This window comes from Hemibagrus wyckioides, linkage group LG19 (genome assembly GCF_019097595.1).
Source record: "Hemibagrus wyckioides isolate EC202008001 linkage group LG19, SWU_Hwy_1.0, whole genome shotgun sequence".
Lineage (NCBI taxonomy): Eukaryota > Metazoa > Chordata > Actinopteri > Siluriformes > Bagridae > Hemibagrus > Hemibagrus wyckioides.
In genome coordinates, this window is record NC_080728.1 from 20,818,255 (window position 1) to 20,846,037 (window position 27,783).

At 38.2% G+C, this 27,783-nt stretch overlaps 1 protein-coding gene across 1 annotated transcript; it reads left to right on the forward strand.

The window, feature by feature from the left end:
- Positions 1–9,475: 9,475 nt before the first annotated feature.
- Positions 9,476–27,422, forward strand: cd36 (CD36 molecule (thrombospondin receptor)). Its single transcript, XM_058416822.1, has 12 exons — positions 9,476–9,782; positions 13,280–13,440; positions 17,942–18,086; positions 18,729–18,875; positions 19,079–19,170; positions 19,552–19,601; positions 19,829–19,898; positions 21,168–21,352; positions 21,865–21,983; positions 22,677–22,750; positions 25,799–25,853; positions 26,520–27,422. The coding sequence occupies exons 1-12, from the start codon at positions 9,666–9,668 to the stop codon at positions 26,694–26,696; spliced, it is 1,392 nt and encodes a 463-aa protein (XP_058272805.1). The 5' UTR covers positions 9,476–9,665; the 3' UTR covers positions 26,697–27,422.
- Positions 27,423–27,783: the final 361 nt, after the last annotated feature.

The following is a 27,783-nucleotide window of genomic DNA, read 5'->3' on the forward strand; positions in this document are numbered from 1 at the left end:
CTTCAAATAGTGGGGTTTTTATTAAAATTCAGGGATTAAAATGAGATTAGAAGACATGTTTAAGGCTCTATTTCATTCAAGGTTACAGAGCGTGTGACAAAAGCTGTGTACAGCCATAAATATCAGGAAATATTGGGATTTATTATCATGATTAATGTGAAATTATATCATGGAACCGGACAAGTAAATACCTGCAGTAATTACACACACACACACACACACACACACATATCCTGTTAGTTCAGTTCCAGTTCCAGTCACTTAGCCAAAAAACAAAACAAACCTATAGCAGTCACTTATTCCGGTACATCAGAACATAACATGGAGCAGTAACATAACCACAACCTTGTATTTATAAATAATTCATAAGTAAACAGATCCTTATGATCCCTTATCATCGTTTTATCCGGTGCAGGAACGAGGATCGGATGGACTTTGTAGAGAGAAATCTGATGTCTCTTAGCTTTTTTGTCCTGAAATGAAACACCTCAGTGATGTTATTCCTGTGTCCTGTTGAGTTTTTTAAACATCACACTATTCTGAGAGTCTTGTGATAGAAAAATATCGGCGAGAAACAAGGGGAAGGTGTACAAGACAGTGGTGAGACCGGCCATGCTGTATGGTTTAGAGACAGTGTCACTGAGGAATAGACAGGAGTCAGAGCTGGAGGTAGCAGAGCTGAAGATGTTGAGGTTCTCTTTGGGAGTGACACGGTTGGACAGGATTAGGAACGAGTACATCAGAGGGACGGCTCATGTTGGACGTTTGGGGGACAAAGTTAGGGAGGACAGATTAAGATGGTTTGGACATGTTCAGAGGAGGGAGAGTGAGTATATCGGTAGGAGAATGTTGGACATGGAGCTGCCAGGCAGGAGGCAAAGAGGAAGGCCAAAGAGGAGGAATATGGATGGAATAAATGAGGATATGAAGCTAGTGGGTGCAAGTGTTGAGGATGCAGAAGATAGGGATAGGTGGAGAGAGATGATTCGCTGTGGAGACCCCTGAAGGGAAAAGCCCAAAGAAGAAGAAGACTATTCTCAGAGTCTACTAAGATTAATTATATTGTGATATATATGCTAGCACGTCTCTGTGTATATTTGAAGCTAAGTATTTTAGACTTTAGGGAATAATACACTTTTATGTAAAAAAAAAAACCTTAGCCAAGGACATTTTCTGTAGTTCCTAGCCAGCATAGTCTTCATAGTAGCTAGCTGACTAGCACAGAAACAGTGTGGTGGAGAAGAAAAAAGAACAAAAACCAAAAAATCCAGACGTGTTTACTTCTTTAGCTAATGTTGCTAATTGCATGGTTAAATCATCACACGGTCTACGAGAAAGATGCTGTTTCGTTAACAGTTTCGTAAAGTAGCACAAAGTGTAAGGAATAAAACATGTCAGGGTGTGAAGCTGAAGAAAAATAATAAGGTGTGATGCTGCGCAAACTACAAAACACACACACACATCCTCACACGCAAGCAAACACACACACACAGCTTGCAACAGTTACAGCTCTGTCTCTGCCCGTATGTATGGCAAATTTATGCAAATCAAACACAAAACGAATGAAAATGACTGAGGGTTGTTCTTCCTGTCTCCACAATGACTTTATTAAAAGATGACTGACCGTAAACACACTAGAGACTGGAACACACGCTGTTCATGTTCTTGTGTGCAATTCATCATTCTCATGAAATATGGCTTACAGAAAACAAAACAACACACACACACACTCACACACACTCTCTCTCACACACACACACACACACACACACGCACACACACACACACTGTCTATCCAAAACCAGGCTCCTGTAACATGTGAAAACGTTATTTAGCTCCTAGTTCTTACAAACACTAAAGATGTATTTTTTATTAATGGTACAGTCATTAAATGATTGGATTTGATATTTTATTCGTGTTAGTAAAATATACAGTGATCTCCATTCAGTACTAAATAAAAGCTCACTGAAGCAGAGATACTGTTTCCACCCTGAAATTGATTATTTGCAGCTGGTTTTATTCCTCTTACACCACAGCATTTTACCAACAGCGACAATATTTCTTTATTAAAGATCAAGACGTTATACACCGATCAGCTATAACACTGTAAGCAGTGAGAGGTGAAGTGAATAACACTGATGATCTCCTCATCATGGCACCTGTTAGTGGTGGGATATATTAGGCAACAAGTGAACATTTTGTCCTCAAAGTTGATGTTAGAAGCAGGAAAAATGGACACATGTAAGGATTTGAGCTTTGAGTTTGTCGAAGGGCCAGATTATGATGTCTAGACCACTGGATCAGAGCATCTCCAAAACTGCAGCTCTTGTGGGGTGTTCCCGGTCTGCAGTGGTCAGTATCTATCAAAAGTTGTCCAAGGAAGGAACAGTGGTGAACCGGTGACAGGGTCATGGGCGGTCAAGGCTCGTTGATGGACGTGGGGAGAGAAGGCTGACCCGTGTGATCCGATCCAACAGACGAGCTACTGTTGCTCAAATTGCTGAAGAAGTGTCAGAATACACAGTGCATGACGGGAAAGTAAATAACTTATTCTAGATTCTAGCCAATCAGAATATAGAATTCAGCTGTGAACATCATTGAAGTGTGCGTGTGTGTGTGTGTGAGAGAGAGAGAGAGAGAGAGAGAGACAGAGAGAGAGAGAAGCTCAACACTGCCATCAAGTGTTCAATAAAGGAAACACAAGTTTCAATAGAATTACTGAATTAATTACACCTGCGCAATATTGCATTGGTCCCCCCTTTTGCTGCTAAAACAGCCCTGACCTGTCCTGCACTGTGTATTCTGACCCCTTTCTATCAGAACCAGCATTAACTTCTTCAGCAATTTGAGCAACAGTAGCTCGTCTGTTGGATCGGATCACACGGGCCAGCCTTCTCTCCCCACGTCCATCAACGAGCCTTGACCGCCCATGACCCTGTCACCGGTTCACCACTGTTCCTTCCTTGGACCACTTTTGATAGATACTGACCACTGCAGACCGGGAACACCCCACAAGAGCTGCAGTTTTGGAGATGCTCTGATCCAGTGGTCTAGCCATCACAATTTGGCCCTTCGTCAAACTCGAAGCTCAAATCCTTATACTTGTCCATTTTTCCTGCTTCAAACATCAACTTTGAGGACAAAATGTTCACTTTCTGCCTAATATATCCCACCACTAACAGGTGCCATGATCACCAGTCATAATGTTATGCCTGATCAGTACAGCTGAAGTGAAATCTGCAAATTATGTTGAAAAATAATCTAATTTTGATTATACAGAGAGAATGGGTCCTAATATACACCATATATCTAAACATCCAGCCTGACACTACACAGTAATAAGTCCTGGTGATATTACTGTAGTGTCTCTGTGTGTAGAAATTAAACCCTTACACCCTCGTTATAGATTAAAGCTCTGACGTGTTTCTTATCTGCTTTCTAAAAGCTGCTCTACTTTGACCTCTGCATCAGTTCTTCAGCATGTGGAATAAAACAATACTGAATTAATTATTACTGTATCAGACAGTGTTTATTGTAATTGGTGATGCTGTTGCTGATATACAGAACAAACCTCCCAGAGACACTAGGATTTATTTTATATTATTTTATTATAAAGCTGTTCCTGAGTGAATAAACCTAATAAGAGAAACTCAATACAATAATGCTACAACTACTGTTAGCTAACAGTTTACAGTGTTAGGGTAAATTTAACAGTATTGAATAAAGTCTTACAGTCGTGTTACACTGTAAACACACATTGTTGGGCTAATCTTTACAAAAATTTTACAGTGTTGGGTTTACTCTTACAGTATTAAGTAAACTACAGTGTTTGGGTTTAGTCTTACAGTATTAAATAAACTACAGTGTTTGGGTTTACTCTTACAGTATTGAATAAACTACAGTGTTGGGTTTATTCGTACAGTATTGAATAAACTACAGTGTTGGGTTTATTCTTACAGTATTGAATAAACTACAGTGTTGGGTTTATTCTTACAGTATTGAATAAACTACAGTGTTGAGTTTACTCTTACAGTATTGAATAAACTACAGTGTTGGGTTTATTCTTACAGTATTGAATAAACTACAGCATTTGGGTTTACTCTTACAGTATTAAATAAACTACAGTGTTGGGTTTATTCTTACAGTATTGAATAAACTACAGTGTTGGGTTTATTCTTACAGTATTGAATAAACTACAGTGTTGGGTTTATTCTTACAGTATTGAATAAACTACAGTGCTGGGTTTACTCTTACAGTATTGAATAAACTACAGTGTTGGGTTTACTCTTACAGTATTGAATAAACTACAGTGTTGGGTTTATTCTTACAGTATTGAATAAACTACAGTGTTGGGTTTATTCTTACAGTATTGAATAAACTACAGTGTTGGGTTTACTCTTACAGTATTGAATAAACTACAGTGTTGGGTTTACTCTTACAGTACTGAATAAACTACAGTGTTGGGTTTACTCTTACAGTACTGAATAAACTACAGTGTTGGGTTTACTCTTACAGTATTAAATAAACTACAGTGTTGGGTTTACTCTTACAGTACTGAATAAACTACAGTGTTGGGTTTACTCTTACAGTATTAAATAAACTACAGTGTTGGGTTTACTCTTACAGTACTGAATAAACTACAGTGTTGGGTTTACTCTTACAGTACTGAATAAACTACAGTGTTGGGTTTACTCTTACAGTACTGAATAAACTACAGTGTTGGGTTTACTCTTACAGTACTGAATAAACACCTAGAGTGTTGGGTTTACTCTTACAGTATTAAATAAACTACAGTGTTGGGTTTACTCTTACAGTACTGAATAAACTACAGTGTTGGGTTTACTCTTACAGTATTGAATAAACTACAGTGTTGGGTTTACTCTTACAGAATTAAATAAACTACAGTGTTGGGTTTACTCTTACAGTATTAAATAAACTACAGTGTTGTGTTTACTCTTACAGTACTGAATAAACTACAGTGTTGGGTTTACTCTTACAGTATTGAATAAACTACAGTGTTGGGTTTACTCTTACAGTATTAAATAAACTACAGTGTTGGGTTTACTCTTACAGTACTGAATAAACTACAGTGTTGGGTTTACTCTTACAGTACTGAATAAACTACAGTGTTGGGTTTACTCTTACAGTACTGAATAAACTACAGTGTTGGGTTTACTCTTACAGTACTGAATAAACACCTAGAGTGTTGGGTTTACTCTTACAGTATTGAATAAACACCTACAGTGTTGGGTTTACTCTTACAGTATTAAATAAACTACAGTGTTGGGTTTACTCTTACAGTATTGAATAAAGTACAGCATTTGGGTTTACTCTTACAGTATTGAATAAACTACAGTGTTGGGTTTACTCTTACAGAATTGAATAAACTACAGTGTTGGGTTTACTCTTACAGTATTGAATAAACTACAGTGTTGGGTTTACTCTTACAGTATTGAATAAACACCTACAGTGTTGGGTTTACTCTTACAGTACTGAATAAACTACAGTGTTGGGTTTACTCTTACAGTATTGAATAAACACCTACAGTGTTGGGTTTACTCTTACAGTATTAAATAAACTACAGTGTTGGGTTTACTCTTACAGTATTAAATAAAGTACAGTGTTGGGTTTACTCTTACAGTATTGAATAAACACCTAAAGTGTTGGGTTTACTCTTACAGTATTAAATAAACTACAGTGTTGGGTTTACTCTTACAGTACTGAATAAACTACAGTGTTGGGTTTACTCTTACAGTACTGAATAAACTACAGTGTTGGGTTTACTCTTACAGTACTGAATAAACTACAGTGTTGGGTTTACTCTTACAGTACTGAATAAACACCTAGAGTGTTGGGTTTACTCTTACAGTATTGAATAAACACCTACAGTGTTGGGTTTACTCTTACAGTATTAAATAAACTACAGTGTTGGGTTTACTCTTACAGTATTAAATAAACTACAGTGTTGGGTTTACTCTTACAGTATTGTATAAACTACAGTGTTGGGTTTACTCTTACAGTATTGAAGAAACTACAGCATTTGGGTTTACTCTTACAGTATTAAATAAACTACAGTGTTGGGTTTACTCTTACAGTATTGAATAAACTACAGCATTTGGGTTTACTCTTACAGTATTGAATAAACTACAGTGTTGGGTTTACTCTTACAGAATTGAATAAACTACAGTGTTGGGTTTACTCTTACAGTATTGAATAAACTACAGTGTTGGGTTTACTCTTACAGTATTGAATAAACACCTACAGTGTTGGGTTTACTCTTACAGTACTGAATAAACTACAGTGTTGGGTTTACTCTTACAGTACTGAATAAACTACAGTGTTGGGTTTACTCTTACAGTATTGAATAAACACCTAGAGTGTTGGGTTTACTCTTACAGTATTGAATAAACACCTATAGTGTTGGGTTTACTCTTACAGTATTAAATAAACTACAGTGTTGGGTTTACTCTTACAGTATTAAATAAAGTACAGTGTTGGGTTTACTCTTACAGTATTGTATAAACTACAGTGTTGGGTTTACTCTTACAGTATTGAAGAAACTACAGTGTTGGGTTTACTCTTACAGTATTGAATAAACACCTACAGTGTTGGGTTTACTCTTACAGTATTGTATAAACTACAGTGTTGGGTTTACTCTTACAATATTAAATAAACTACAGTGTTTGGGTTTACTCTTACAGTATTGAATAAACTACAGTGTTGGGTTTACTCTTACAGTACTGAATAAACTACAGTGTTGGGTTTACTCTTACAGTATTGAATAAACTACAGTGTTGGGTTTACTCTTACAGTATTGAATAAACACCTACAGTGTTGGGTTTACTCTTACAGTATTGAATAAACTACAGTGTTGGGTTTATTCTTACAGTATTGAATAAACTACAGTGTTGGGTTTATTCTTACAGTATTGAATAAACTACAGTGTTGGGTTTATTCTTACAGTATTGTATAAACTAAAGTGTTGGGTTTACTCTTACAGTATTAAATAAACTACAGTGTTGGGTTTACTCTTACAGTATTAAATAAATTACAGTGTTGGGTTTATTCTTACAGTATTGAATAAACTACAGTGTTGGGTTTACTCTTACAGAATTGTATAAACTACAGTGTTGGGTTCACTCTTACAGTATTAAATAAACTACAGTGTTGGGTTTATTCTTACAGTATTGAATAAACTACAGTGTTGGGTTCACTCTTACAGTATTGAATAAACACCAACAGTGTTTGGGTTTACTCTTACAATATTGAATAAACTACAGTGTTGGGTTCACTCTTACAGTATTGAATAAACACCAACAGTGTTTGGGTTCACTCTTACAATATTGAATAAACTACAGTGTTGGGTTCACTCTTACAGAATTGTATAAACTACATTGTTGGGTTCACTCTTACAGTATTGAATAAACACCAACAGTGTTTGGGTTTACTCTTACAGTATTGAATAAACTACAGTGTTGGGTTCACTCTTACAGTATTGAATAAACACCAACAGTGTTTGGGTTTACTCTTACAGTATTGAATAAACTACAGTGTTGGGTTCACTCTTACAGAATTGTATAAACTACAGTGTTGGGTTCACTCTTACAGAATTGTATAAACTACAGTGTTGGGTTCACTCTTACAGTATTGAATAAACACCAACAGTGTTTGGGTTTATTCTTACAATATTGAATAAACTACAGTGTTGGGTTTACTCTTACAGTATTGAATAAACACCAACAGTGTTTGGGTTTACTCTTACAATATTGAATAAACTACAGTGTTGGGTTCACTCTTACAGAATTGTATAAACTACAGTGTTGGGTTCACTCTTACAGAATTGTATAAACTACAGTGTTGGGTTCACTCTTACAGTATTGAATAAACACCAACAGTGTTTGGGTTTATTCTTACAATATTGAATAAACTACAGTGTTGGGTTCACTCTTACAGTATTGTATAAACACCTACAGTGTTTGGTTCACTCTTATTAAAATGTACTCTAGATTAAAATGTAATAGTGTAAGTGTTCATTCAATACTTTTTGTGCTAATTAACACTACAATTTCCTTTTTATAGGGGTTTGATATTATAAGTGTTAATTAACACTGATGATGATCACCAAACACCAAAGATTAAATTAGAAACATTACGAATAAACACCTTGAGAGCTGACACAGTGTAGGTAAATCAACACATGCAGTATTGAACTAGCTGCCAGCACTGTTGAATTAACACCTCTAATATAGACTTAATTATGCTACAGTGTTTACTGAACACCAACACTTACTTTAATAACACTATAGGGGTGATTTATACAGGGTAAGACTTATAGAAGTTCACCACTTTAGGTCTTATATAGTATTACTGAATTTAGTGTTCATTCAACACTAATAAGTTAGCTTATTAAATATCAGAGATAATTCAAGTTTTGTTGTTGTTTCATCATTAACACCACTGATTTCACAACAACATCGTGAGTGTTTGTTTATAACACACTCAATGCTCAGTGTTTGCTGGTGTTTATGTATCATTATAGCTGTTCATTCCATCATCAACATTATTGTTGAATTCAAAGTTAAAGACTTAAGTGCTGGTGTTTAGTCAACACTGTATGAGTTCATTCGTGTCTACATTAGAGGTGTTAATTCTACAGGGTTGCCATTAGTTCAACAAGTTCTGATTAAACCAACACTGCTTGAAAGTGTTTATTCATAACTCATTCAACACTTGGTGTTTGCTGTGTTTACTGATCATTGTAGGTGTTCATTCCTTCATTGTCACATATGTCAGGTTGACATTATGTTAGAATTCAGTGTTACTGAACTAGATGTTGGTGTTTAGTCAACATTATGGGGTGATAAATCCACATAAGAGGCATTAAATCAACAGGGTTGGTGTTAGTTCAACACTAAGTAGTGAAGGTGTTAACACTGTAAGTGTTAATTCATAACCCATTCAACACTTGGAGGTGTTTACTGGTGTTGCTGAGTTGGTGTTGGTTTTTAATCAACACCATGAAGTGGTTTTTCAACGGTGTTAACGTTATTTTAATATTAAGTGTTGATCTTACATCACTGTAAGTGTTTAGAGCTCTATATTCTCTATATCTATCTCTAAGCTCTATAGAGCTCCAATTCAACATTCAGTGTTTGTGTCTCAGTGTAGGTGTTAATTCCTTATATGATCATGCATGTCGAGTCTAATTCCGCGTTATAAGTGTTAATGCAATGAGTATTGCAAGTGTTTAGTCATCATCCGTTTTATCCGGCACCGTTAATTAAAACACTGATGTTGTTTTGTTGGGGTTTTTTCACTTTTCGTGTCTTGATGATGTTCTTGCGCTTGTCTCAGCACTCTCATATCTCTCTGTCGACATGCTGCTGATAGCGCGCGCAGCCTGATACCGGGGCGTGCGCGCGCGCTGTCGTTAACCTTGGACCGTATTAGGGTGTGCTCTCTCTCTCTCTCTCTCTCTCTCTCTCTCTCTCTCAGACACACACACATACACTCTCTCTCACACACACTCTGTCTCTGTCGCGCGCGCTCACCCGTCACGCACAGAGCCCTCCGTCCGTCTTCTACTCCCTTTCCCTCCCCCCGACCTTTTTATTTTCTTTTTAAATTATTTTTATTTTTATTCTAATTAGTATTTCTCCTCCATCATGAATCGTCTGAAATGCTGCTTCATCGCCGGGAGTGTCATCGGCGCGGTCGCGTGCGCGCTCGGGATCATCCTCATTCCGGTGGGAGACTATGTGATCGGGAGCACTGTCAAAAAGGTGAGATAAAAAAAAAAAGATGTGCTTTAAAAAAAAAGGTGATAAAGAAAAGAATGAATGAACAGCGCGTGAGATGAATCCCTTGGGTTCATGGTTGTGTCCTATTGACCCTTTAGCACCTGCAGACGTTAAAGGATATTATATTTCACCCCAGAATGAAGTGTACATCATTTTTCTCCTTTACAGCAAATCCAATTCGATCTGCAAAGGCGTTTGAAGTTTGCTGCTTTAGTTCAGGACTGTAGACATGATGCCAAAAATACTGTAGCCTTCTCATCCCTAAAGAGCTGCTTTGGTTTGTGTTAAATTACTGAACAATGATAGAAATTTCTGACGTCATAACATCGTGCTCATTTTACAAAGTGCTATTTGTTTAGTGTTACTGCATTGTACAGTTCAATTCAGAAGAAGTCCTGAGTTAGAGTTTTACTGAAAAACCGACTTCAGCGACACGATAAAGCTTTGAGAAAATATCCATCCATCCATCCATTCTCTATACCCGCTTTACTCCTAATCAGGGTGACGGGGATCTGCTGGAGTCTATCCCAGCACACACTGGGCAAAAGTCAGGGGTACACCCTGGACAGGTCACCAGTCCATCACAGGGCCACAGACAGAGACAGACAACCACACACACTCACACTCACTCCTGTGGGCAATTTAGAATGACCAATCAACCTAATGTACATGTTTTTGGACTGTGGGATGAAACCGGAGTACCTGGAGTAAACCCACACAGGCACGGGGAGAACATGCAAACTCCACACAGAAAGGTCCCTGCCTGTACGAACCCGGGATTTGAACCCAGCTTTGAGAAAATATCAGCTACTTAATTATATGACAGATCGTTGCGATTATGTAATATCTATTATGCAAATGCAGAAAAGTGCTTCATACATAGCGCTGTGCTGAAGATCTGTTGTAAGGGATCGTTATATTGCGTGTATGTTGCAGTGATGTAACCGATTACGAACACGATGTTGATCAGAGATCCGTTCTAGACGAATACAAATACGGATTTTTCATACTAGAGACACGTTCATTAACATGACTATCAAAGTAACTAGCTAACTAACGAACTATAAAAGTCTGGACAAGGTTGCATCAGTTTCAGTCAGGCTACTGATTTTATTATATTTTGCTGAAAAGAAGCAACTAAACTCATTCGGAAAAAAATCACAAGAAATTTCTGCAAACAAAAACACTAATATATTATATTATAAGCTATTGTTATATTAAAACTGTATTAAAATGAATATTACAATAGCTCAGTCTATAGGTGTCTACTCATTTGAATATTTTTATTATACAGGGCTTTTAGCTTTCATAAAAACCAGGCAAATAAATAAAAAAGATAAAAGAAAAGAAAAAGTAGTACCTTCAGTAGGCCACGCCCACTTCAGACTTAAACCCGGATAAAATTTTGTGCCCTGTGTCCAGTGCAGTTTGTCTTTGCGAGCATTTTTACCGTCTCCCTGTCGCTATCGGCAACCAGACGCAGTATAACATGTTCTAATGAGTTTTGTTCTAATGAGTTTTATAATGTATTATAACAGCTGATAGAGTTGATTTTCTACAGCGTTATGCAGTTTAATGTACTGTTAGTGAACAGAGTAAAGATCAGTTCAAGAAAAAATAATACAGGAAAAATCCTTCCTGTTGTGTTCAGACTTTCCAATCACAAAGCAGTGTTGTTTTGTTTACTTTTTGTACACGTCCCTCCACCCAAAATGGATGCAGTTTTTTTTTTCTTTAAATGACATCAGTATGTTATTTCGTTCTGATTGGTCAGAATTTGTTGATTGATTTTTTCCTATAAATCACAGGCTTATATTAGCAGCATCGTTCTATCGAATACGTTATCGTTTCTGTAGAAACCACTCATGAGACATGAGCTGAACTATGATGGAAGGAGTATCCAGTGTCAGAGCTTAGTAAAGGTCAGAGGTAAAGCTGTGACATCTTCAGGACAGATGAGTTTACGCTTTCTTGTCATGTTTTCAACATGACAAGCGTTTGTTTGTCTTTTAACAACGCTTGTCGTTCTTTAAATGACATCAAGATATAATTTTACAGCCACTTTATGTTATTCCAGTTACATTATATTATTAGCTAAAGGTTGAAGGTGAAGTTGTAGCTAAAATCATGCTAGCTAAAATGAAATACAAAACACGTTTTTTTCTCTCTGATGTAAAGAGTCCTGAGTTAAGGTTGAATTATTTGTCATGATCCAAAATGAAAGAAACTCTAGCTAATTTCTGCTGTAGATCTCATGCTGATTATCATCTATCTCTTTATTCCGTGTTTTATATCAATGAGCTGCGTGTTTATCAGCAAGTCCTCTAATCTACAGGAATATTGCACTGTATTATAGACATTATTAACTAAGGCTTTATCTGCACATATATATTTATTATTTTATTGCTCATTGCTCACATGGCGCCATTCTTTGTATCCGAGAGACTGTGTGTGTTTAAATAAATGTGCTGTATAAGTTTTAAAGCTGAGGTCTGTACTATTTAGACATGTTTCCAGATCAGTGTTAAACAACGTTAAAGCTCATTTACAAAATCTATGAGTCTGATCTTTTTTTAATTAATTTACTTATTTATTTATTTACTCATTTATTGTATTAATTTACTTATTTATTCTTTTAAGTTATTATTTATTTTTGTTTTCTTATTTATTTTTTAATGTACTTATTTATTATTTTTTAGTTTACTTATTTATTTGTTTTATTGATTTATTTATTTTTGTATTTACTTATTTATTTTATTAATTTACTTATTTATTCTTTTAATTTATATATTTAACGCTGATGTTTAGTTTGTTGATGTATTTAAAGTTTTGTAATTGTTTTATAATGATATATTATGAATTTTAAAGCTGCTTTGTGATAATATCTGTTGTTAACATTAAGTCTATTAAACTTAATGCTTACATTTTTTAAGGCCCTGAAATTAGCTCCACCCCTATCATGTCATTTAAATTTTTTATTTTTTTAATTAATTTGTATCATTTTTTGGAGATTTTAATGAGCCTCATACCCAGAAATACTAAACATTACTTACTGCTTCTTTAATGCTAAGAAATGATTGACAGGTGAGGTAGATTTGTAATAACGTTGTAAAGAAAAACAAGCATAATTGCAGTGATGTTTAATATATAACTGTAATTCTAACTCTATTAGATATCACAATACCTGCTAATTAACTGGCTAACAGACGTCCAGCTAGGTAGTGCTGTGGCTACGATCTGTCACACACTCTTTCAGGCTCTTTCAGGCACACACTCTTTTTTTTTCATCTTTACTTGTTAGCGCCAGTGCTAAGAAGTGGGTCTCTGTCAGACCCTGGCATTTGGGACACAGCCCAGAATCACAGTTGGCTAAACACTTGGTCTGACATGAATGATTCAGCTCATCGGGTTCTGTTTCATCTTGCAAAAAATCCCCCAGTAGAACAAGCTGAAGCAAAGCTAACATTGTGCTTTTACAGGAAGCCGTGCTGGAGGAAGGAACCACGGCGTACGGGAACTGGATCTCTGCCGGCGCTCCGGTGTACAGACAGTTCTGGCTGTTTAACGTGCAGAACCCAGACGAGGTGCTGAATAATGGCAGTATTCCTCAGCTTCTGCAGAAAGGACCGTACACGTACAGGTGAGGCGGGAGGTCAGCGTGGTGCAGTTTCATTAACGTACTGCTTATATTCCTCACTAACGCTGTGTGAGAGAGGGATACAGCCTCCGTCACATGCCTCAGAGAATCGTCCTTCAGATGTCTGATGCGCTGAACAGAAGGAGAGAACAAAAACTCATCCAACGTCAGTCTGATGCAAGCAAAAGCAAATGTTCCCTCTCCTCACATTACCCTCCCCCACCCCCCACCCCCGAGTCTCGGCCCTGCTGGATTCTAATTGGTCAGAAGCTGTTAATTAATTTTCTCTAATATTTTTATATTAGTTTATATTAATGCGCTCGTTCTCTATCATTTCTATAGGAACAGCTCATTCTCAGAGACGTGTAAAGCTTTATGCCTTATATACTGAACACTGAAGGAAGGAGTCTCCAGTGTCTGAGCTTTCTAGCAGTCAGAAGTAAAGCTTTAGCATCTGCGGTTCTCAGTATCACGACTTAACTAGCTGTAACTAGCCTTTTTTTTTTTAGCAGTTTTCCAACATTTCCGAGGTAAATGTCAATGCTCCTGGATCATTTTGTCTGCATATTCAAAAAAAATAACAACTACACGCTAGCTAGATGAATCCGGAACAGTGTTTTCTTTCAAATTTAACACCACATCTGAGCTAAAAGTTGATATTCCTGTCTCATTTCTACTATCACTGTAGCTTTATATAATTTTTTTACCTAATTTCTAATATTTGACATACAGAATATAAGAACTAACATCTACATGCTAACAGTCATTGATTGTCTATACCCACTTATTCCTAATTAGGGTCACGGGGGTCTGCTGGAGCCTATCCCAGCACACATAGGGCGAAAGGCAGGGGTACACCCTGGACAGGTCACCAGTCCATCGCAGTAGATGAATCATAATTATAGTCAAACTATAAAATTATAATAATATATATAATATTATAAAATTATAGTCTTTGGAATTTAACACCACATCTGAGGTAAAAGTTCATATTCCTGATAATTTTGCCTCATTTTCACTACCCCTGTGCTATTTTATTAGCTGTGTAAAGCAAAATACTACATGCTAGAGCTACATGCTAGCTAAATCAATACATTTTAGCCATATCATGTACTTAATTATCTTAATTATCCTGAATAATTTACCAACAAATCTGAGGTAAATGTTGATATTATTATTGTATTTTTTAGCTAATTTCTACCATTGCTGTGCCTTTACATTGCAGATACAGTATATATGAAGTAACATCTACATGCTAGCTAAATAAATCATAATTTCAGTCAAACACTGTGTTTTCTTTGGATTTAACACATCTGTGGTAAATGTTGATATTCCCGATAGTTTTGTCTCATTTCTACAGTCATTGTGCCTTTACATTGTCTATGTAAAAGATTTAAGAGCTACATGCTAGCTAAATCCATTAATTCTAGCTATATTATGTGTTTCTTTAATAATTCCTAATAATTTCTCAACATGCACTATATTGCCAAAAGTATTCGCTCACCTGCCTTGACTCGCATATGAACTTAAGTGACATCCCATTCCTAATCCATAGGGTTCAGTATGACGTCGGTCCACCCTTTGCAGCTATAACAGCTTCAACTCTTCTGGGAAGGCTGTCCACAAGGTTTAGGAGTGTGTTTATGGGAATTTTTGACCATTCTTCCAGAAGCGCATTTGTGAGGTCACACACTGATGTTGGACGAGAAGGCCTGGCCCTCAGTCTCCGCTTTAATTCATCCCAAAGGTGTTCTATTGGGTTGAGGTCAGGACTCTGTGCAGGCCAGTCAAGTTAATCCACACCAGACTCTGTCATCCATGTCTTTATGGACGTTGCTTTTGGGGCCAAGCCCAGCTCCTGAAAAACAACCCCACACCATAATCCCCCCTCCACCAAACTTTACACTTGGCACAATGCAGTCAGACAAGTACCGTTCTCCTGGCAACCGCGAAACCCAGACTCGTCCATCAGATTGCCAGATGGAGAAGCGCGATTCGTCACTCCAGAGAACGCGTCTCCACTGCTCTAGAGTCCAGTTGCGGCGTGCTTTACACCACTGCATCCGACGCTTTGCATTGCACTTGGTGATGTATGGCTTGGATGCAGCTGCTCGGCCATGGAAACCCATTCCATGAAGCTCTCTGCACACTGTTCTTGAGCTAATCTGAAGGCCACATGAAGTTTGGAGGTCTGTAGCGATTGACTCTGCAGAAAGTTGGCGACCTCTTCGCACTATGCGCCTCAGCATCCGCTGACCCCGCCCCGTCAGTTTACGTGGCCTACCACTTCGTGGCTGAGTTGCTGTCGTTCCCAAACACTTCCACGTTCTTATAATACAGCTGATAGTTGACTGTGGAATATTTAGGAGCGAGGAAATTTCACGACTGGATTTGTTGCACAGGTGGCATCCTATCACAGTTCCACGCTGGAATTCACTGAGCTCCTGAGAGCGACCCATTCTTTCACAAATGTTTGTAAAAACAGTCTGCATGCCTAGGTGCTTGATTTTATACACCTGTGGCCATGGAAGTGATTGGAACACCTGATTCTGATTATTTGGATGGGTGAGCGAATACTTTTGGGAATATAGTGTATCTGAGATAAAGGTTTAACTTTCCTTAAAGTTTTGTCTCATTTCCACCATCACTGTGCCTTCACGTCACCTGTATTAAAAAATTGATAGCTAAATGCTAGTTAGTTTAATCAAAATTTTACCCACACATTATCCTTTACATCGTCTGTGTAAAAGTTAAAAAAAATTAAGATAGCTAGATAAATCCAAATATAAACTGTATTATGTGTTTCTTAAATCTTTACAAATTACAAAAAAAAACAAATGATCAACATTTCTGAGGTAAATGTTAATATTCCAGATAGTTTTTGTCTCAATTCTATTCACGTGCCTGTAAATTGTTTGTATATAAGAATGAACAGCTACATGCTAAATCAATTTTAGTCAGATAACGTATTTTCGTAACAGATATTGATAATTCCTGATGATTTTGTATGATTTTTGCTTTGCACTGTCTGGGTAAAAGAATTAGCAGCTACATGCTAGCTAGAAAAATCATAATTTTAGCCAAACTGAGTGTTTTCTTGGTCATTAAACATCAACTCTGAGGTAAATGTTGATATTTCCTAGTTAGATAAATCCAAAATTTTACCATACAGAGTGTTTAATTAGTAATTTACTAAAATACACATCAGAGGAAATTGAAAGTCACAGTGTTAGCACTGAGCGCTACAAAGCCCTAACACCGGAGACTCCTCTGTTTCTGATCAGCTGACTAGTTTTACTTTCATCACCGTCATAATAAAAGAACACGTTGTGCTCCCTTTCCCCTCAAATACATAATACAGGGTAGATTTATTGCTTAACGGCTCCGCTAATCTGATCTGATTACCTTTTTATGTAATCCTCACGCAGGTTCAAAAGTCTCTGTCGGGTTTCAACATCTGTTTATTATTTTCACCGGTTATTAAACCTCAGGACTGTTTAATCTCTTCGTACCGTCTCAGGTGAGTCTCTGAACGTGCATTATGATTGGTCGAGAGCAAAACGAGCAATAACTGGAGAATACGCAGGAGCGTGATAAACGCATCCATAAAATTAAATCATGTTTTGAAGTAAAAGTTTTTTATTTTATTTTTTTTTTTACCTCACTGTGGTTGTTTGTGTAGCTTTAAATAAAAAAATATATATATATTTATAATAATTTTTTTTTTAAATCTAATGTACAGCTCTGGAAAAAATAAGAGCCCACTGCAGTTTCTCATGTTTTCTTCTTCCAGGTTCATGTATTGATGAGATGAACAGTTTTGTTTCATTTTTTGTGAACTGCTGACAATATTTCTCCTAAATTCAAAATATAACTATTGTTATTAAGAGTGTATATTTAAAGGAAAAGACAACATATCAAAATAACCCAAGATCATGCAGTATTAATAACTCAAATTAAACAAAATGCAAATAATTTGCAAACAAATTGTGTTAATGCTTTGGATAAATAACATTAAGAGATCAGTATTTGGTGGAATAACCCCGATCTGCATGTGTTTTGGCTCCAGTATGTACAGTATGCTATATTTCAGTACATTAAATTAAGCTGGCTAAATTAGCTAAGCTCCTGCTAAAAGTTCATATAGTTTTATTTATTTCAATTAATAAAACTTAAAAAGCATGTTTTTCTTTTAATCTATATGAGCTGAACATGATATTTATCTGACTAGCCTGCTAATCTAACATTAACAAGCTACACAATACAAGCTACCATTTTGTCAACATTTTGTTATTTTGTTTGTGGGAAAAAACGCTTTAGACCTCGAGAATCTGGAAGGTCTTTTCAAGCACCTCAGGAGTGGGTGATGCAAGCGGCGCGTGTTGATGACATCATCTCCCGTAGCACTGATTGAATAAAACACTGTTCTCTACAGATTATATATATAATATACAGATGATGTGAATCAGGACTGAAGCCCTTCATGTGTTCTTGTGTTCTTCAGGACGAGGTTCATCCCTAAAGAGAACGTCACCTTCTTCCCCAACCACACCGTCTCCTTCCTGCTGCCCTCAGGAGCTATCTTTGAGCCCAGCATGTCTGTAGGAGCAGAGGAGGACATGGTGACCTCACTGAACATCGCTGTGGCTGTGTGTTAACGTCTCGACTGAATATACACACACACACACACTATATATATCCATACACATGTACCCACACACACACACACATACATACACACATATTCTGTACATGCACATATATAAAAACACAAAAACTCACATACTTTATATACACACGCATTACAAACAAACACACACACACCCTCTACCTCTCTCTCCCTGTTCATGTTATCATGTTATAGTGTTATTAGAGCAGTGCATTCTGGGTAAGATTATATGTAAGAGTGTAACTCCTGGTGATAAAGCTGGTGAGGACGGAGATCATTCACAGAGCTTTTATCTCTCACTGACACCATCGATAAAGGGGGTGTGTCTCAAACGCGTGTGTGTGTGAGAGAGACAGTGGGTGTGTGTGTGTGTGTGAGAGAGACACTAACACAGTTCTTATTAGAGTTCATGTTAACAGGGAAAAAGGTGTAGTCTTTAGATGCTAAATAAATAGATTTAATTATTTAGTAATACTTTTCTTGATTTAATTCAGTTTGATGTGCATTGAGGTGCATTTAAGAGTTTTGTTGTTGTGGGGCAGGACTCAGGGTCAGGAGTCAAGGTCAGGGTTATGTCTCTCAGTGATCACTGGTCATAATGAGTTTATTTTTTCCGTTTCAGGGTGTCTACAGTCTGGTCAATCACAAGGTGGCTAACATGATGATCCAGCTGAGCGGCTCGTCTCTGTTTCAGACCAGAACAGTGAAGGAGCTGTTATGGGGCTACAGAGACCCCATGCTGAAGGGGCAACTGGGAGTTTTTTACCCGGTAGGAAACTTCAATTGAAGAATAAAATAATCAGTAATAATCTACAATAAGGATTATCTTTAGCCTGTGATGTTCAGCTGTCAGAGCTGCTGTTATAGAGAATGAATCAATATTCAGCAGCTCTGTGGTATAGATGGTGTCACAGTGTGTAGAGATGGACTGGTAATGTGTGTGTGTGTGTGTGTGTGTGTGTGTGTGATCAGTATAACGGAACCTACGACGGCCCTTACAGCGTATTCACTGGAAAAGACGACATCAGCAAAGTTTCTACCATCGACTCCTGGAACCACATGCAGTGAGTCTGTCCTTACACACATTAAAGAGATAAAAAAAGACAGACAGATAAAAAGACAGACAGATGGATAGACAGACAGATAAGACAGACATATGGATAGACAGACAGATGGACAGACAGACAGATGGATAGACAGACAGATAAAAAGACAGAGAGATGGATAGACAGACAGAAGGACAGACAGATGGATAGACAGACAGATGGAGATGTTTGGTTTGTCTTCCTGCATACTGATGTAGAGATCAGAACTGGGTGGACTGTTGTCATGGCGACAGCAGCAGTGACACATGCGGAGGAAGTGAACAAGTAAACAAACAAACAGCAGTTTTGAAGAGAGGACGTGACTGACAGTGTGTGTGTGTGTGTGTGTGTGTGTTTCAGGTCTATGTCCTACTGGAATAATACCTACTGTGATATGATCAACGGAACAGGTGAGTGTTTACTCTCTCACACCTGCGGCTGCGTCCCAAACACACGTCAGGGCTCAGTTCATTCCAGGGTTCTGTAAAGGAGTGATTTGGGACGGAGCCTGAGGTTCTACTGAGAACCCCGGGTTTAGAACAGAAGCCAGTGTGTTGGAGCAGAAAACACACCTTCATATCGGCTATTAGAGATTAGAGCCTGACCTGTGTGTGTGTGTGTGTGTATGTGTGTGTAGACGGCTCGTCCTTCTCTCCGTTTCTGGAAAAGAAGACACCGCTGTATTTCTTCTCCTCAGATATCTGCAGGTGTGTTTCACTCATCACTCATCACTGACCTTCAACACAGCAGCTTTCATTTCTTACTGTGTTTCTGTTTGTTTGTGTTTTCTGTTTGTGTCTGATTTTGTTTGTTTTTTTGTTTGTGTGTGTTTTTGTATCTGTTTGTGTTTGATATTTTGTGTGTTTGTGTTTATTTGTGTTTGATTTTTTGTTTGTTTATGTTTGTTTATTTGCTTTTGCTTATTAGGCAAGTTTTTGTTTGCTAGTTTTGCTTATTATTCTTTTTGGCTTGCTACATTAGCTTTAATTCACTGGGTGAGCTTTTGTTCGTTTTTGTTTGCTAGTTTGTTTACTCAGTTAATAAACATACTTATACTTGCTAGATTGCATTCTTTTGCTAGGCTAGCTTTCATTTGCTAGTTTGGATTTGTTTATTGCATTAGCTTTCATTTGCTTGGTTAGTTTTTGTGATGAAGTGCTGAGGTTTGTTTCTGTAAAGATCTCGTAGCTCACTGCTCCTCAGCTCCTGCTGTAGGAACTCTGAGGTTTGTTTCTGTAAAGATCTCGTAGCTCACTGCTCCTCAGCTCCTGCTGTAGGAACTCTGAGGTTTGTTTCTGTAAAGATCTCGTAGCTCACTGCTCCTCAGCTCCTGCTGTAGGAACTCTGAGGTTTGTTTCTGTAAAGATCTCGTAGCTCACTGCTCCTCAGCTCCTGCTGTAGGAACTCTGAGGTTTGTTTGCGATGTTGTACTTTATTTTTGTAGTGAGTTCAGCAGCAGAGTTCAGGCTTCAGTACATCAGCATTTAATCACACTGGATTCACTTCACCTCTTCTTCCTCCTCTTCCTCTTCATGCTCCTCCTCCACCTCCTCTTTGTGCTCCTCTTCTCCCTTCTCTTCCTCCTCCTCTTCGTCCTCTTCTTCCATCTCCTTCTCTTCCTCCTCCTCTTCCCCCTTCTCTTCTTCCTCCTCTTCCCCAACCTCTTCATTCTCTTTTTCCATCTCCTCCTTCTCCCCCTCCTCCTCTTTCTCCTCCTCCTCCTATTTCCTAACCTTCCTCCTCTTCTTTGTTCTCTTTCTCTTCCTCTTCATTGTCCTCTTTCTCCTCCTCCTCCTCCTCCTCCGCTTCTTTGTTCTCTTCCTCCTCCTCTTCCACTTTGTTGTCCTCTTCCTCCTTCTCTTCCTCTTCATTTTCCTCCTCCTCTATGTGCTCCTCTTCCTCCTCCTTTTCCTCCTCCCTTCCTCTTCCTCTTCATTGTCCTTCTCCTCCTCTTCCTCCTCCTCTCCGTGTCTCAGGTCCGTCTCGGCCGTGTTCGAGGAGAGTCTGGATCTGAAGGGTATCACTGTGTATCGTTACATGTTGCCCTCCAACACCTTCGCCTCCCCCGCCGAAAATCCAGACAACCAGTGCTACTGCATCAGTAACGAGACCACCAGGAACTGCACTGTGGCCGGCGTGCTGGACGTCAGCACGTGTAAAGGTGTGTGTTCCACAGTCATAGCAGAACAATAACAACAACAACCCGGGAAAAGACTAGCAATGTTTCTGTAAGCTTTTCTTCACTAGCTGAGCTTCTGTAGGTTAGCTTTCACTTGTTAGGCTAGTTTTCTTGCTAGTTTTCATATGTTTTTGCTCACTACTTGACCTCCACTGTCCTGTGTGTTTGCTAGGTTTCACTTTACTATCTGATTTATGTTTGTTCCTCTTTTTGTTTGCTTAGATCTTGCTTGCTAATGTAGCTTTCACTCAGTACGCTAGTTTTCATTTGCTACTTTTTGCTCTCTACTAGCTTAGTGCTTGTGTTTTGATGCTAGGTTAATTTTTTTTTACTTGCCAGGATGTGTTTCTTCATCAGATTAGCTCACCTCACTAATTTGTTTTCTTTGTGAATTTTTAATACGTCTGAACTCATTTTCCTGTAGTGTGATGTGTGTGTGTGTGTGTGTGTGTGTGTGTGTGTGTGTATGTATATGTGTGGTGTGTGTGTTTCAGGTACTCCTGTGCTCATTTCTCTCCCTCATTTCCTCCATGGCAGTAAAGAGATGCTGGACCTTGTTCATGGTTTAAACCCGAACCCTGAGGAACACTCCACCTACCTGGACGTGGAACCGGTAAAAGTCCCTGCTAGAACATTCCTGCTAGAACCTCACATCCTGCTTAGGGCATTAGAGCAGAAGTTCAGGATGTGAGATGCCATGAACTGGAGGTTGTGTTTGTTTACTAGGTTAGCCTTCGTATGCTAGCTTAGCTTTTGCATTTGAGTTTGTTTGTTGGTTAATTTAAGGTTGCTTGCTAGGTTAGATTTCAGTTACTAGTTCACATTTGGTTGTTATGTTAGCTTTTGCCTCTGTGCTATTTAGCTGAAAGTAAAGGTAAATGAGACAAGCACACAAGCAAAAGCTAGTAAACTATGTAGTATTTTTCATACATGTTTGTTTTCTCTTGCTAGTTTTTGCTAACTTTTGTTTTCTCATTAGCTTTTACTTTACACTTGTGTTTGTTTGCTAGGGTGTGTTTGCTAGTAAGGTTAGCTTTTGCTTGTGTGCTTGTCAGGGTAAGCTTTTATTCTGAAGGCTAATTTTCACTCGCTAGTCTTGCTAGATTAACGTTCACGTTAGTTTACTCTCACGTTCTGCGTTGTGTTCAGCTGCAGGATAAGATTTGTTTGCTAGCTTTCCCTTGCTTGCTTGTTTGCCCATACACATCACTGAGTGTTAAATGTAGCACAGTGTTTTAGAGGTGATAGTCACGTTGTCATGGTTACAGGAATAAAGCTGTATGTGGTGAACTGTTCTGTGTCTCAGATCACCGGCTTCACGCTGAGGTTCGCCAAACGCCTTCAGGTCAACATGATGTACGGTCCATCCAAGGACATCAAGTACGTTCCACAACATGATCACAAAACACCGCTGGACTCCTGCTGAGTTCCACAAAACACACACAGAGTTCCACAAAACACACACAGAGTTCCACTAAACACACACAGAGTTCCACAAAACACACACAGAGTTCCACAAAACACACACAGAGCTCCCCAAAACACACACAGAGCTCCCCAAAACACACACAGAGTTCCACAAAACACACACAGAGTTCCACAAAACACACACAGAGTTCCACTAAACACACACAGAGTTCCCCAAAACACACACAGAGTTCCACAAAACACACACAGAGTTCCACAAAACACACACAGAGTTCCACTAAACACACACAGAGTTCCCCAAAACACACACAGAGTTCCACAAAACACACACAGAGTTCCACTAAACACACACAGAGTTCCCCAAAACACACACAGAGTTCCACAAAACACACACAGAGTTCCACAAAACACACACAGAGTTCCACTAAACACACACAGAGTTCCACAAAACACACACAGAGTTCCACAAAACACACACAGAGTTCCACAAAACACACACAGAGTTCCACAAAACACACACAGAGTTCCACAAAACACACACAGAGTTCCACAAAACACACACAGAGTTCCACAAAACACACACAGAGTTCCCCAAAACACACACAGAGTTCCACTAAACACACACAGAGTTCCACAAAACACACACAGAGTTCCCCAAAACACACACAGAGTTCCCCAAAACACACACAGAGTTCCCCAAAACACACACAGAGTTCCACTAAACACACACAGAGTTCCACAAAACACACACAGAGTTCCCCAAAACACACACAGAGTTCCCCAAAACACACACAGAGTTCCACAAAACACACACAGAGTTCCACAAAACACACACAGAGTTCCCCAAAACACACACAGAGCTCCCCAGAACACACACAGAGTTCCCCAAAACACACACAGAGTTCCCCAAAACACACACAGAGTTCCACTAAACACACACAGAGTTCCACAAAACACACACAGAGTTCCACAAAACACACACAGAGTTCCACAAAACACACACAGAGTTCCACAAAACACACACAGAGCTCCACAAAACACACACAGAGTTCCACAAAACACACACAGAGTTCCACAAAACACACACAGAGTTCCACAAAACACACACAGAGTTCCACTAAACACACACAGAGTTCCACTAAACACACACAGAGCTCCACAAAACACACACAGAGTTCCACTAAACACACACAGAGCTCCACAAAACACACACAGAGTTCCACTAAACACACACAGAGTTCCCCAAAACACACACAGAGTTCCACAAAACACACACAGAGTTCCACAAAACACACACAGAGTTCCACAAAACACACACAGAGTTCCACAAAACACACACAGAGCTCCCCAAAACACACACAGAGTTCCACTAAACACACACAGAGCTCCACAAAACACACACAGAGTTCCACAAAACACACACAGAGTTCCACAAAACACACACAGAGCTCCACAAAACACACACAGAGTTCCACTAAACACACACAGAGTTCCCCAAAACACACACAGAGTTCCACAAAACACACACAGAGTTCCCCAAAACACACACAGAGTTCCACAAAACACACACAGAGTTCCCCAAAACACACACAGAGTTCCACAAAACACACACAGAGTTCCACAAAACACACACAGAGTTCCACAAAACACACACAGAGTTCCACTAAACACACACAGAGTTCCCCAAAACACACACAGAGTTCCCCAAAACACACACAGAGTTCCACAAAACACACACAGAGTTCCCCAAAACACACACAGAGTTCCACAAAACACACACAGAGTTCCACTAAACACACACAGAGTTCCACTAAACACACACAGAGTTCCACAAAACACAGAGTTCTACATGACATGTATAGAATTCTACAAAACACAGAGTTCTACATGACATGTATAGAATTCTACAAAACATGTATAGAGTTCTACAAAACATGTATAGAGTTCTACAAAACACGTATAGAATTCTACAAAACACATGTATAGTTCTACAAAACACATGTATAGTTCTACAAAACACATGTATAGAGTTCTACAAAACACATGTATAGAGTTCTACAAAACACATGTATAGAATTCAACAAACGTGTAGAGTTCTACAAAACACGTATAGAGTTCTACAAAACACATATAGAGTTCTACAAAACACATGTATAGAGTTCTACAAACACATGTATAGAGTTCAACAAAACATGTATAGAGTTCTACAAAACACATGTATAGAGTTCTAGAAAATATGTATAGAGTTCTACAAAACACATGTATAGAGTTCTAGAAAATATGTATAGAGTTCTACAAAACACATGTATAGAGTTCTACAAAACACAAAGAGTTCAACAAAACATATAGAGTTCTACAAAACATGTATAGAATTCTACAAAACATGTATAGAGTTCTACAAAACATGTATAGAGTTCTACAAAACACATGTATAGAGTTCTACAAAACATGTATAGAGTTCTACAAAACACATGTATAGAGTTCTACAAAACACATGTATAGAGTTCTACAAAACATTGTATAGAGTTCTACAAAACACATGTATAGAGTTCTACAAAACATTGTATAGAGTTCTACAAAACACATGTATAGAGTTCTACAAAACATTGTATAGAGTTCTACAAAACACGTATAGAGTTCTACAAAACATGTATAGAGTTCTACAAACACATGTATAGAGTTCTACAAAACACATGTATAGAGTTCAACAAAACATGTATAGAGTTCTACAAAACACATGTATAGAGTTCTAGAAAATATGTATAGAGTTCTACAAAACACATGTATAGAGTTCTACAAAACACATGTATAGAGTTCTACAAAACATTGTATAGAGTTCTACAAAACATTGTATAGAGTTCTACAAAACATTGTATAGAGTTCTACAAAACACATGTATAGAGTTCTAGAAAATATGTATAGAGTTCTACAAAACATTGTATAGAGTTCTACAAAACATTGTATAGAGTTCTACATGACCTCACTGTCTTTCTGTCTCAGGATCCTTAATAAAGTGAAGCAGACCACCATCTTTCCCATCCTGTGGTTAAATGAGGTCAGTGACGGTCAGAAGATCTGTCTGTCTGTCTCTCAGTCTGTGTGTATATCTGTCTGTCTGTCTCTCTGTCTGTATGTCCGGGTATCTATTCATTCTGTCTGATTATATGTCTGTATGTTGATTATTTCTCTACATGTCTGTCTGTATGTCTATAATTTCTGTCTGCCTGTCTGTATGTATGTATGTCTATGCTTCTTGTCTGTCCATCTGTCTGTCTATCTGTATGTCTGTACATCTATTGTCTTGTCTGCCTGCCTGTCTGTCTGTCTTTCTTTCTGTATGTATGTCTATTGTCTTGTCTTTCTTGTCTGTCTGTCTGTCTGTCTGTCTATGGTCTTGTCTATCTGTCTGGATGTCTATGGTCCTGTCTGTCTGTCTGTATGTATGTCTATGGTCTTGTCTATCTGTTTGCCTGTCTGTCTGGATGTCTATGGTCCTGTCTGTCTATCTTCCTGTCTGTCTGTCTGCTTGTATATTTTTCTTATACATGTTTCTTTTTGTATCGGTTTTATTAGTATTTTCTATCCGTCTGTCTGTCTCTCTGAGGATCTACCGCTGTACCTCTCTCTCTGTCTATCATTATTTAATGATTTCAATGATTCCATTACCTATTGAATCCCACCATCCATAAGCATCAGTATGGTGTGTGTGTGTGTGACTCAGACGGCAGCACTGGATGATGAAACGGCGGCCATGTTTAAGGCGGAGCTCTTCTCCCGCATGGACACGCTGGAGCTGGTGCAGATCGTTCTGATTGCGGCCGGAGCGGTGATGCTGGTGCTGAGTCTGATCGGAGTGTGTGTGGTGAAGCGCCGGAGTCATCTATCTTACGTAGCATGAAGTTTACACACTAATCCTTCTGATCAACATCAGGATTGTAGCAAACGCTCCAGCTCAGGAAACGACACGCCACTCAAGCACAACACTAACGGGGACAAACACTCAACCACACCACTAGGGGGTGCTGGAGGGTCGGGACGAACTCAGCATAATTTATACGCTAATGCGACATGTACTCAAACTTTCTTTCTTTTAAACTCTTTATTTAAATTCCCCAAATTTATCTAATAAGTTGCAACACATTTAATAATGTCTTTAGTTTTGCGCTGGAGCTAACAGGCTAATGACTAAGATAGCCTTATAGCTAGAATATTAGCATTAATCAGACCTGAATCACTTTCTTCCTGAGCACAAAGAAGTGATTCAGATGATCATAAAAAGTTTGATTTGTTTGTTTAATTCTATTATTTTATTATGAAGTTTTAATGTTAACGGTGTTACTGAGGCGGACGCGAGTGCTAGTGTGTGAGGATTTTAGCGCCATGCTAACCTGGCGGCTGTGAACTTTTAGATCCAGTGCAAAATAGAAGAAGAAGAGAAATTTTGGAATAAATATTTAATGCTGTATTTTTATAGGATGTGTTTATGAAACTCCTTCAGTACTGTAACCAAGGAATTCTGTTCAGAATTAATATTAAATAAAAATAACTTTTATTCCAGTTAGAAACCAATAAAAGGAAGAAGGTAAAAAAAAAAAGTTTGTGTATCAGTGATTGTGTGTCAATGCTAATAAAAACACCACAAAATATTTTATTCATTTATTTATTTGTTTGTTTATTTACCATTCATCTGATATTTATTAATTTATTTGATTTTTTTTTTCATCTCGAAGCGCCGCTTCACTCCATCAGGGTGCACGAGCATCATTTCTCCTAAAGCAGCACTGCCACCTAGTGGACATGTTTAAAACACCATCATCAAACATCACCGGGTGGAAGAGACACGAAAAACGTGCTTCCGAAACGCCACACAATGTTTTATTTAAGAGCGAGTCAGATATTTAGAGATTAACCCTCTGAGGTTATCTGTCTGTTATCTTTTCACACTGTGTGTGTGTGTGTGTGTGTGTGTGTGTGTAGACTGAATA